At 39.4% G+C, this 13,386-nt stretch overlaps 1 protein-coding gene across 4 annotated transcripts in view; it reads left to right on the top strand.

Moving 5' to 3' along the window:
* EEFSEC (eukaryotic elongation factor, selenocysteine-tRNA specific) overlaps positions 1–13,386 on the top strand; it is a 131,455-nt gene that overhangs the window by 70,600 nt on the left and 47,469 nt on the right. For all 4 annotated transcript variants that reach the window (XM_049826345.1, XM_049826347.1, XM_049826346.1 and 1 more), the window contains exon 5: positions 1,494–2,129. In XM_049826345.1, coding sequence (XP_049682302.1) covers positions 1,494–2,129 — 636 coding nt within the window. The remainder of the gene's footprint in view (positions 1–1,493; positions 2,130–13,386) is intronic.

Genomic DNA, 13,386 nt, shown 5'->3' with positions numbered 1-13,386 from the left:
GAGATTGATTTGAGAACAGTTCCAGCTGAGTAAGACAGATACTAATGGCTTGAATACTGAGAATTGTACAGTAGCATTTGACGTGAACCTTTTGATAGCTGTAGAATTGGTACTAGGAAAAGGGAGAGAGAAGAAGAAATACTGAGAGTTGAGATCTGTTCTAACAATATTGTTGTTCGGTATGCATTCACAGTATAATCTGTTGTATATTGATAAAGACATACTGAAGAAATTATTTCTGGAACAGAGCATTTCCATGGAGACTTCAGTTCTTAGATCTGAATTTTGAGGTTTCAGCCTTTCAAAAATGTTGTGTGTAACTTTTCTGTGCTAAGGACTCTTGTTCAAGTACTTAATATTTATTTAGAAGATAATTTTTTTTATTACTAAAAACATAATTTCAGTATTAAAAGCTGTCTAGTATAGAGATTGCAAGCAGAGTGGTTACCTGTCCAAGCATCCAGCATTAGTATGGATGTAACAGGTAGCAACATAAACATATTATCAGAAAAAACGTTTTGTTACATGGAAACGGGGGGGGGGGATCTTACTAAAGGATGGTTTGCAGAACTGAAAGAAAAGCCAAAATAAAGCCTTGTTAAACTAAACTGATTTAATCTGACGAAGCTGAGCCTAGAGTGATCTCTGAAAGCTTATTTCATTCTTCCCTTCCCCTTGAGAACTCCTTGAAATAAGTAATACAATAGCAAGCTCATTAAGGTCAAACTTTTATAGCATCTGGGAAGAGCTAAATAAATTTTAAGTGGTGGCCAGTGCTGCGCTTTTCCTATGATAATATTAGCAGGTGGGACCCCACATTTTTGTGACAGCAACACTAGCCATATATTTATGAACATTCAAATCTTTGCAAGAAACCTTTGAGGCCTTTTTTTAATATATGGAATGTCATAGACTAGGAGATGGTAGATTTTTGTATTACTAATTATTTTGCAATGGAGGTTTGCAATATTTCATTGTACTAGGTGTTGTACAAATACAATATAAAGAAATGTTTTTTTGCTCTGAATGTTTTACAGTTGAATTCAAGTCAAAGAAGTGTATGAAATGATTTTCATAGAAGGGGTGGGAAAACAGTGACATAGGTGCATGGATTGGTATTGTAGTGCTACACCTTTGGTGCAGGTGCTTAGGGGGGAGTATGTTAAATAAGCTATTCCAGGGTGTGGGTATATCTTGATTTGCAGAGAGTATGCAGGTACTGCAACACAGATGGTGCAAATATCAACGTAATTGCAGCAATGATGATCTTACAGTCTCATGAACAGAAGTAGAATAAGCTAGGAAGCTCAAACCTGTGGTAATTCTAAATGATGGAGTATGTTCTCTGTTCGCTTTCAACTTTTTGAACTGTGGACTATTCTAGAAGTTCAGTTCTCTTACAAGACAGCAGGATGTGATATGTAGCTTTGTGCTTGTGATACACTCATGTGCAATTAATTGCTGCGGTTTTTTTCTTGGTCTTTCATCAATAGGTGATAAAGAAAGTCAAGTCCATGCAGATGTTCCACACTCCTGTGACTTACGCTATGCAGGGTGACAGAGTGGGTATCTGTGTAACCCAGTTTGATCCCAAACTGCTAGAACGAGGCCTAATTTGCACCCCAGAATCACTTCACACTATCCATGCTGCAATAATTTCTCTGAAGAAAATCCAGTATTTTCGAGGAGCTCTTCAGACTAAGGCCAAGTTCCATATCACAGTTGGTCATGAAACAGTTATGGGAAGAGTGATGTTTTTCAGTCCAGCCCCTGCTGACTTCAATGAAGAAATTAAAGAAAATGTTTTTGACTTCGAAAAAGATTATCTTTATCAAGAGGAGTATTTGTCAAAGGACTCAAATTCAGAGAACAAAGAAAATGACCAGGCAGGAGAAGTCCAGCTCCCAAAACAACAGTGGGCTTTACTAGAGTTTGAAAAACCAGTCACTTGTCCTAAATTGTGCCTTGTGATCGGCTCCAAGCTGGATACAGATATTCACGCAAATACCTGCAGGTTGGCATTCCATGGGGTACTACTCCAAGGCATGGAAGACAAGAACTACGCGGAGACTTTCCTTCCAAAGCTGAAAGTGTACAAACTGAAGCACAAAGAAGGACAAGTGGAAAGGGTAAGCTGCCTCTCTAATGCTATACGTGGGAAGAGGAAATATTTGTTCTGTGTTAAGTACACATATTGGTGGGCTACAGAATTTTCACTGTTATGTTCCAGAGTCTTTCTACACATTTTTCTTATGTTTGTATATGTAGTATATTACATCTTGTCTGCTTGCAAACAGTCAGAAATCACTGCTTAAAAGTGACTAGTTTATTCGTTCAGTGCTGTGTTAAGTAATTTGATGCTGTTTTTTCACTGATCCTTTTGATGTCTAGCTGCTCTGTTCTTCCTGCAAACTTGCTTTGTTTGTGTACCTTCCTAAGTGGCTCATCTGTTCTCTTCCCAGTTGACAAAACTTCCAGCTTTCCATTGACATATTTTACACAGTTATTCTGCAGTACATTGAAAATTGTAGCAGAAAATAGAGATGTGCTTTCTGGAGGAGTTAGCATCTACAGTAAAAATGAATTGGGATTTTTTTACTATCCCTTAAGTATGGGTAGATATACCATCTATAGTGGTTGGTATTATTTACATGGCTGTTGTAAGTTCAATCTTGGTGGTGGCTACCTTTCAGTAATCAGTGGAGAACCATTTGTTTATACATCCCATAGTGGAATTTTTCATGATGAATGGTTTAGGTGGAGATGTGCAATATATAAATAATTTAATTGCTTACCCCTAACTGAGCAGAGCTGATGTAAGCTTTAGCAAATGTTTACTTGATATGTTAGTGCGGTAGGTATTTTATTAACTTTTGGGTAAAGAACTATTTTTATTTTCCTAATCCAAAACCTGACTGTTTGAACAAAATGTTTAGTGTTGTTACCTCCTTTCAAAATTCCATAAAGCTGTGTTGAGTACTGCATGATATCTCTCCTTTTATCTCTCCTTATTTTATTGTAGGAGACTAAACACTTAGCATACCTTACCATGTTTTCAATTTATAATGCAGACTTCTTGAATACTTTTTTGTTTGTTTGCTTTAGTAATTTAATCATAAAAAATAAACCAAGATCCATGTCAGGGCATGATTTTGAATTAGTGAGGTTCTTTTTTAAATGCCCCACTATATTAATTGATCAAATGGGCAATTTGTATGTTCTCTTTTTCTCTGAGGTTTCTATGTGGCTGGTTTAGATACTTTAAGAAAAAAAGAGTTTCTCCTTTGAATTTCTACTACTGATTTTGGAGGCCATTCTTTTCAAAGGAACTACAGACCTGTGGTGTTTTGTTGGTTTTTTGGATGCCAATTTTGTTACTAGGAAGGTAGGTAGGAGGAAGGTATCTGTAGCTTCCTGAAAATTTTGTCTCTGTTAATATGGGTTATGTGGGTCACCCAAAATGAGCAGTCACTCTTCAAAATTTTGGTAGCAGGTGTATTGTCTCCTTTGTTTGAAATGGCTGGCTAGTTTTCTCTCTGGCTGATGGTGATGATGAACTAGAACAACAGGTCCAAAGTATTCTGTCCTCTAAGCTGCAGAGAAGCTCTAGACCAAATGCGTATGTCTGGATACCAGTTCTTCTGATGCTCTAGAGCTATCTTGAACTCATGAAACATTTGCCTTTATCTTTGCTAAAAATTTACTTGCTTGTGCGTGGCCCATGCTGTTAATACTCAGTGAGACCTGGCTTACCAAGTCCTTTTGTTTCTCTGCAGCTGTAGGAATATAAATGAGAACAGAAGTTTGTGTGACCCATGGAGACACATGCTGCTTGTGTTTTGTTTAACTGAAATAAACTGGTCTCAGATGCTTTCTTTATTTTTGCTCCTAATTCATGGCACTAGTCTATGGGATTTGAAAACTAGCAGAGTACCAACTGTGTGAGTTGCCTCACTGGGTTAACAGAGTTTGCTGTTAGCCTCGGTCGTGCATTTTTAGTTGTTTTTATTTAATGTTATTTTCAAATCCTTTGCTAGTTTATGTATTCTGCTGTCGATTTTACTGTGTAAATAATGGAATAATATTAATCAAATTACGCCTATTTTATTTTCTGATGCAGAAAATAACCAATGAATGTGAGTTATTTAATATTTGACCAACAGAGTAATTTATTAGGCTGATATATTTGTGAACTGTTTTGATATCTTCCCTTGCTTTTTAAAATATAGAGCTGGAGGTTTTATTATTTTATCCTGTCTTCGTCTGTCACACAGTGTGCACTATATATGGGCCTTGATCATGTCTGTATGAATACTAATTGGCCCTGTAAATGAACAGTTGCCATCGAATAGTCCATCTGCAGGTTAGGTTTGTTCTCTGATTCTGCCTCCTGTGGTACTGTAGATAGTCAGAGTTGGCATTTTCTGTGATGGGTGCCAAAAGGATAGTGGAGCAAATTTTGTAAGAAACACTTATGGTGTAAAGTCACAGGGGCACGCAGGGACTCGGGAGAGTTGGTGGGAAGAGTATTGTGCCAGTTACAAAAGGCCTGCTGGGGAAGTTCTTACAGTGCTAGTTGAGGTAGCTACTATTAAGTTTGTGCTTTTGCAGAGCAGAGCGCAGCAGGAATAACTGGGTGGTACAGTGGTTTATTTTAGTACACAAAGTCGCTAGCTAATAGAAAATCTGAATCAGCTGGTCCCACCCTGCTGATGATGGATGGCTGGAGATTAGGATCGCTGAATTTAGGGTGTCTGTTCTTGGCACTGATACAGGAAAATTTCTTTCTCTGTTGAGCAAGGAAGCTCCCCCCTCCTCACCTTCCCTGGGGAGGCATAAAATAATAATAATTAAAAAATACATGTTACCTTCATCAGAAGTGAACTGCTCCTCCAGAGAATACTGCTGGGGAAAATTAGCTTCATAGCTTCCTGAAAGGCTGGGAGAGAGGGAGGCAGGGGCATGCGATGTCCACCTTCCCGAGTTCAGTACAGGGTGGAAACACGCTCCCATAACTGGGTTGTAGTGGAATTCAGTCGTGCCTATTTGTAAAACGTTGCTGCTAATCTGATGTGGGCTCTCCCAAGCCTCCCCTGCTTGCTGCTAGAATTAAAATAAATTCCCTGCAGTTTAACTACCAGTTTACCCAGGAGAAATCAGGCATTTATGGTTTGACTTTTTGTTCCTATTCTGATTAATTTCAGAGCACTGATGGAATAGTAAGAATTGTAAATTCATTAAGTTTCAGCATCATAGTACTTTTCTTTTGTTCCCCTTGTGCATGGCACTCTCCTGGATTTTAAGGTTTATTTCTTTAATAAAAGAACATTTTTCTGAAAGATTTTTTGGCTCTCTAAGAGCAAGTGTGACATTTTTGCTGTTTCACATAGAAATCAAATCCATGAACTGGGTAAACACTGTATTTTAAAAAAAATAAAAAAAATCATACTTAAACTAGCAAATGGTCTTGAACTAGTATGTTGTAGTGAAAAATCACGCCGAAGCTTCCTGATTTTTTTTCTTACCTGCTCAAGTGATGGTAAATGTTCTACAAAAAATTGAAGTACCCTTGCATTTCTCTTTGTACTGCTCACTGTTGCCTTTTGGTATCTTGCCCCTTTAATGCCAAGACTGAGTGGAGCACTGGGAAAGAAAGCAAGCCTGACTACTGTTGTTCACCAGGATCTTTGAATTTACCTCTCTGCAGCATATCCTTGAACCTCTTTTTTTTCATCTCCTTGCTTATTTACCTGCTGATTTTCTAATACCTTTTTATTTTTGGTATGTATTACTGTAGTATCTGAGAAATTTGGCTTTAAAACATTTATCATCTGGCTTTTTGGTTAAGTTAGTGTTGTCTGTGCTGCATAGTGCAGGAAACTTGCTTCTAACCATGCTGGGATTGCATCTCGGTCATGAAAAAGTTGCATGGTTCAAACTGCGGTTACGATTTATATCTCATAACTGTTGTAGGAGTGTGTGAATGCTCCTGTTTTGCTTTAGACCAGATTTGGTTTGGGGTTAGAGTAAGTCTTTAGGGGTTAGTTTTAAGGAAAATCAAAATCTGCCATTCCCTCAGAAGTAAGAGGGCACTGGCAAAGGTTTGTATTTGCTTAACTTGATGATTTTTAAAATGATGTGACATACTAGTCCCGTTTTCTCTTGCAGAGAGGACTTGAGAGAGGGGAGAAGTTCAGTGGAAGGAAGTTTCTGTCAAGAGCATCTTTCTGGCGTAGTTATGTGGAGGCAGAGACTGTTGCCCTCTGGACACTTCATTTTTGTAAAACCTTGGCTGCCTGACAAATGTAATTTCGATAGGAAAAAGAGCTAGGCTGGGAATAAGTGGCTTGTACTGATAAAAAGGTAAAAGCAAGGCTGAAAGTGCTGTTGTGAACACCAGTGTTGCTTTAAGGAGTGTGATGTGGGAATCTTGGTGAAAAAAGGGGCAAATGAGATGCTCTGAAGAAAGTTTCTCCCTCTGAATCGGCATACAGTGGTAGCTGTGAATGTGGGTTTGCTAAACCGTAGCAAGTCAGCAGCCCCTGGAGTCAGAGACAAGCAATTTATGAAGATAAACAGCAACTGTTGTCCTTGGTCTTGTTGGCTTCTGGAGACAGTCTGCTCACCAGTCAGCTCTTCACAGTTCTGTGGGCAAAGACACTTGTATTAATCCTAATGTCATCTCTCAAATACCTTCCTCGCTGAATTTTACCTCTACACAGCATTGCAGATTAATTCTAGTCTGACTCATGAAGCAGTTACTCAGTTCCTGGGATAAATCCTTTATATTTGTCATGTTATTTTCTCTTTTGCTTCCATGGACATAGAGGTCGAGTGCGGAGAGATTCAACCGAAAGGTGAACCACAGAAATACATCATGCTTTCCCGCATGACTCAGATATTCTGCCAGTTTTGAAAGTGTTTGCAGAAGCAGGATTTATCTTAGGATGGTTGCCACAGGGTCCTATTGTCGAGGATGCTCGTAAATCAGTAGCTCTGTGGCAGAAACAAAAGGAGAAGGAAAACTCTCTGCCTTGCTTGGAATAGCGCAAGCTGTGCCTTCTGCACTTTCAAGCTTGTATAGTGAAAAATACATGCATGTCTCAGCTGCGATTGTTTCCTATTTTAAGCACAGCAGAATGTTTTCCTATGAAAATGGGCTTGTCCTTCCTAAAGATGCTTTCCCTGTGTTCCTCTGACATTAAGAATAATTCATTCTCTCTATGTATTTCAAAGTTTTTAATGTATTTTTCTCATTATTTGCCTTGCTCTTATACTTTACTTATTTGATAGTAATAATTTTGCACTTGTTTCTTCAGCAGTTCCTTTCATATGTCACAGCCATGGGATGTCCTAGTTTTATTCATAGCTGCTCAGTTCCCAAGTTTTGTGGGTTGCTGGACAGTGAGGGTTTTTTTTTTATTAAACTTGTTCTCGTGGGGACTGAGGCTGTCGTGTAGCTAGCATGCTTTGTTTCTGGAGGGTGGAAGAATCACTTATTGCTTAATAACAACATGTTACTAATTGTTTGAATATTGGTGTGATCTAAGTGTCCCCAAGGAGAAAAGTATTGTTGCAGGAGCAATATGTGAAAGCAGGGTAAGTTATCAAGATTTTTATCAGAGCATCTCTTCTGAAGCCTGAATGGAAGAGAAAAAGCTTATCTTTCAACATCTCTTAAAAGTGTTGGGGTTTTTTTCCTCTTCTTACAGGATAGTAAGAGCTGTGTCAGCAAGCGCATTACCTGAGTGGTCAAATGGAAGGTCTTTGTCACCATCACTTAACAGATATATCTGGCCTTTCAGAAGAAGGATAAGAGAGTGTGGAGATGAGTACTAGTAAGCAACTGCAGGAAGTTTGAGAAAATAGTATTTAAATTTGTTGATGACCAGCAATGACCCAGACTATCCTTAAGGGAGCTAGACATTTTGAAAAGCAGTGATTGTGACAACAGCTTTTTTTAAACAGTTATCAGCCATATTTTGTCTTTTAATTCCTTATGGCTTTTTATGAATGAGAACAGCAACATTTAGTTCACAGAGTACGTGTCAAGTTGATGGTAGCTCAGCCACACACTTGACCAAACTGCCAAAGGAGGGTACGAAGGAGGAAAAATTAACTTGCATGTGAGTGAACAGGAACATCCAATGTGGTTCACTTAAGGGATGAGACCAGACTTCTGGGGAGGTCGTCTTTGCTTGGGGAGGCGGTAAGTTAATGTGGGAGTGCCAGAGTATTCCTGTCTGGAAAGATTCCCAAGTAGTGGATCATGTGTAAGCAACACTGGTATTTTTTCACTGAATCCTTTCCAGATATCTTATCAGTAAGACCAGAATTCATTTCACAGTTGTTGCACGTGCACTGTATTTAAAGTATTTGCCACAGAAATACTGTTCCTTGAATTTTTCTGTTGCATGGTTGCAGTGCCACTAGGAATGAACAGAAGTAAATTTTACCTGCTCAAGTAGTTAGATTCTTCCGTCTAACTTAGTTCTAGATGAAGGATGTTTCATTGGCTTACTAGGGCTAATGCTTCATCTGCTGTTTTCTTATAGTGGCACTGTAGTTCCAGCAAGATATCAAATAAAACACTGCATCAGGCAATTACGCTTTCTTGGTGACTGAAATGATGTGCAGACTAATACAGGCACAACATGAGTAACAAGGCCAAACTGTACAGTGAAAACTGATTGAGTGCTGCCTGCAGGCACAGGCAGTGACCTGGGCTGTCAGCCGAACGTTAGGTGACTCTAGCGGAGAGAAGTGGTGGATGTCACTCCATCTACTGTAAACATGCAGACGCCACAATTAATATTTTTCCTGCTTTGAAGTCTGAACATGAGTTTGTTTGGTTCTGCTTGGCTGCTGATGGTATGCTAAATACAGTAATAATACAGAAATGAAGGCAATCAGGTGAATAAAAGTGCATAGCACATTCATGAGTTAAAATGCACTGTAAAATAGGAATATAAAAGATGCATTTATTTATTGGCTCTTGTTTAGCTTTTGAGTAAAAGGGTTTGAGGAGCTTAGTGGGGGAAGGGAGGGCTGTATGCTCATTAAACAGAAATACAATTTCTGTTAAGCAGTACTGAGAAAAGAATGGTGATGTTTACCAACTGACATAACATACAGATTAACACAGTAGAATAAATTTGTCATAAAAGTGTACCAGCTAAGTCATAGAATCTGCTTGCTTACTCATATGAAAAGATTGGTATTTTGTTCACTCACAGACAAAAGAAAGGCTTGCTCCACATGACTGGGTAGTAGAATTTTGCAAGGTTTGAGTAACACCTATGGTTATTATTTATATTATTAAATTTAAAATGCAGACATGCTTTTGGGCCTTACAAGTGTATGGACAGCTGGTCTTGATTTTTCTGAGGTTGTGTAAGAGTCACCTGTGGGGGAATCGGTTTGTCAGCAAGGCAACCAATGCACCATTTTATTTATTGGATACAAAAATAAATTAAGAATGTTACTTAGATTGCAAAATCAAGCACTTGAAAGTTAGGAAATACCAGATTTACAGTTGCCTATGCAACATTAATTCTGTTCCCCTGTGCCTCTACCCTGTGCACTTAATAAGGCAGGGTTCCTGTGAAATTTTTTTGGATGTGGTCATGTAAAGGCTGTATCGTGGGGCATATCAAAGAGGGACAGAAATAAGGTTGTATGGACATCTGGCATTTCTTAACTTCTTAAATGCCCAATTCTGCAACTTAAATAACTTAGGTTTTATATAAATGTAATTTCCTAGGCATTTTTAAAGTAAAAAGGTAAACTAAAACTACACCTACGTATTATTGAACTGTAACCATCCCTCTGTTGTACACCTTCACTAGAATTGGAGTTAACAAATATTCAGCAGTGTAGCGCAGACTTGTATTGCTTGATACCACAAACCTTGTCAACCAGATGGCAGAAGGAAACTGTTACCCAAGAGAGATGGTGGACTGTTGGGCTTTGGGAAGAGGATCCACACACTTGGGAAGAGGAACCACCAGAGGAGTTAAGGATTGTTACGGGAGGGGACAGACTTGAGATGTTTGTATGTCCGTGTGGCGCCTTCAGAAGGGGATGCAAGTGTGTGTTAAGAGTCAGCTCTCTCCTCTTCCTCGGCATCAGTTGCTTCAGGCAGCTCTTTGCAGGCCTGTCCTTGTTGCCTGCTTAATTTCCAGGGAGGATTTTGTAAGCCTCTGTTCTTTGTTCCTCTCTGCCCTCCCCAAGCCATTTGTGGGCGGTTTCTTTTAGAAAAAAATTAACCTACTGTCAGTGCGCTTGACCTACTGCTATGTGCCAGATCTATGTGTTATTTCAAATGAAACTTGCCAGGTCTCACTGATGTTTCTTTTTGGACGTTTAAGATCTCAGAACCTGAGATAGCCACAGTCAAAATACTTTAAGATAGGTGAAGAAAGTGCCCAAGTGTTCTTAAGTCATGGGGATACCACCAGAGTCGTCCTGGCTGCTCAGAACTGCAGCCTGGAAGGAGCCCTCTTCAGCTTGGCAATCTTCTCTGTGTCCTTCTTACAAGGCCAGGTCTGAGACTTCGGCATCTACAGATCTTCTGCTCTACAGAACAGCCTCTTTCTTGGGTTGTGCTTGGATAGTAAGCATTACAGGGGTTTTAATCTTTAGAGCATTTCAAGCTGGGGCTGGCTACTCTGGAGGTGGAGGTCCTGAGCAGTATGGTATGTAGGAACAGCCTGTAGCCTCCTCTCTTCCCTCTGTTGATGTTGCTTTTCTTACATAAAGGCAACACAGCATAGATTGATGTAAAGATTAATAAAAGCATGACATCAACCAGTTTCTTCTCACTTGGGAAAATGAATGTGTTCTTAACTAGGCTGTGCCAGGAATTGAGAGCCTGTGGTTTTTTGGGATTCAGCCCTTCTAAACTTGAAAGAGAGGTGAAGAAAACTTGCTCTATGAAGGTGCATAATGAAGTTAGTGCCCTGATTGTACCCTGTGCATGCCTGGAGAATGCCGATTGGTATGTATAGAGCTTTTAAAATCTAAACTGGTCTGGTTATGCAGTTCTTGCTTATCGTCCTGACTCAATACTCCAGACTCTTTCCACTACTGTACTGGTTTTAACCAGGATGTAGTCATGGCAAAATGCTCAGCAAAGAAAGGGACTTTTATGGCTGCTTGTTAGATATTCTCAAATGCAATTGTCCTTTTACTGAGAAAGGAAGAGAAGGGTAGAGAAAGGGAGATGTTTCTTGGATACAAGAAACAGGCTGGGGAGAGATGGGACAAGAATCTGAAAACCAGTTAGTGGATATGCAGAAATGTCCATGTGATGGCTTCTTGTTCTATTAAAACAGCAGTAATGAGACATGAAGTACTGAAGGAGATGAACTTTTCATCTCCATTGCTTCCTCCTGGATGGATGTTCAAAGGCAGAAATTTAGTTTGTTCGCTTGGTGGACGGTGAGAAAGAAGGTCTTTAGAGCCCAGCACACAACTGAAAGCTTCTAGTGCTGGAGGGAATCGCAGGGAGAAAAGCCTTTAATATTTTTATGCTGATGTAAGCTCTTGAGGAAACGGTGTGGCTGACCAAATCATTCATTCTTTGTACCAAGTCGTTCACCTAGTTCTTGGTAACAACACTGTAAGCTAGAACAGTCTTTGGAGAATCAAAAAAGCTGCAAAGCTAATCATCGGTGAAGTCCTCTCAGTTCCTTTCTCCTTCACTCTTTTTGCAGTCTCATGTACCATCATTTTTCTCAATGCATGAAGCTGTGTTATTAAAAAAAACAGGAATTTGCAGCCTCCAAAATATTCCCATTTCTGACACAGACCCCCCTCTACAGATATGTTAAGACACAGAGATATTGGCTCTCAATGTGTGTGATGGATTGTTTGAGAGGGTGTTCAGATGTCAGTAACTTCTAAGTTATCTCAAAAATGAAGGTGTTTAACAGGCTGGACAGTATAGCTTGCTGTCCCTGCTCAAAAGGAAATTGCAGAGTTATTTTTCCTTGGAATTATATTATGGTTTGCACTGAATGCCAACACATGTAGCATTAATTGTGGTTTTGCTAACAATATACAGTAGCGTAAGTACTGCTTAGATGGGGAGTGTGAGGTGGTTAATTTTTTTCTGTAAACTTCTTGGTATTAGCAAAAGTGTTATGTGCCAGAGATGCACATACTTCACCTATGGTTATAAAGCGCTGTTTACTTTTTTCCTGCAAACACAAAAGCCAAGTGGGAAGGGATATTTCATAAACTCAGTGCTATTGTGTCCTCTGGTCTAAGCCATAAAACAAGAGTAACAGAGACGTTCCCTTTGAACTTGAAATCCCTTTCTAAGCTGCTGATCTAACCTAAGTGAGAGGGGGAGACTATACCAGCCAGAAATTTTTTTTCTCTGGGTATTTCTCCCCCCCGCCCCTTTTCTTTTTTTAAAGTCCTTAAGTGAGTTTGATGCTGCACCTCTGCCCATAAATTTAAAAAAATATTATCGTAATGTAGGTCAGTGAACTGAAACGCCACTGTACACCATGGGGGATTAAAGTCAGAGAGGCAGCCCTCTCCCACTCCTACTAGGTCATATGACAATATAAACAAGAAATGCAAGGAGCCTTCAGCTTTTTCTTGCCCTAATCCTTTGTTTATGCAGCACTTAAACTGACTTTTGGGGTCGTCTCTGTCTGGCATTAAAGCCCTAAAGCTTTTTGAAGTTTCCCTGAAGTTAATAAAATTAGTCTGCCCTCATTGCTAGGCCCCTTGCTGCTGCTTCAGAGCAGACTGCGTATCCCTTACTGTCTATCCCTCACTGTCTTTGTGGCATTTGGCTATTTAAGTTAATAATATTTTATAACAAAAAAAGAGTGTGTGAGAGAAAAGCAGAAAGATCTCCCAAAAGGCTGTTCAGCTAATAGGCAAAGTGATTGCCATTGTAGATGTTCTGGGAACTCAAAGGGGATTAACTTAAAATCCAGCGATTGGAGGTAAATTGCTGGTAAAGTAATTGGAAGTGTTGAGTTTCAGTTGGAGAGAACAACATGCATTTCTGTGCCTTTTTACAAAACATGACTAAACCAAAAATTTAATTTCTCTTTTATTTTTCTAACATGCTCTTAAAGTTGAGAAAATGAGGTTTCCTATGCAGCAATTCTCTCCCTCACCCATGTATTTTACTGCAAAGACTGATCAGTTATCTTAGTTCTTGTTACGTCAGGCATTCTCTTATTGTTTAGTCTTCTTCAGGGATAAATTGGTGATAGGCTAACTGGGGGGGGGGGGGGTGGACAACATAGGATGGGATGTATGATATTTAGTGTATGAGACTGAGACTTTGGGACATAAAGGTTTTATTCCAAACAGTCATTCAGGCAAGTCACTAATCACTTACTATCTCAGCACTGC

The sequence above is a fragment of the Accipiter gentilis genome, chromosome 23 (assembly GCF_929443795.1).
Source record: "Accipiter gentilis chromosome 23, bAccGen1.1, whole genome shotgun sequence".
Lineage (NCBI taxonomy): Eukaryota > Metazoa > Chordata > Aves > Accipitriformes > Accipitridae > Astur > Astur gentilis.
The sequence above is the reverse complement of the archived record's forward strand: the minus strand, read 5'-3'. Positions and strand labels throughout refer to the sequence as shown.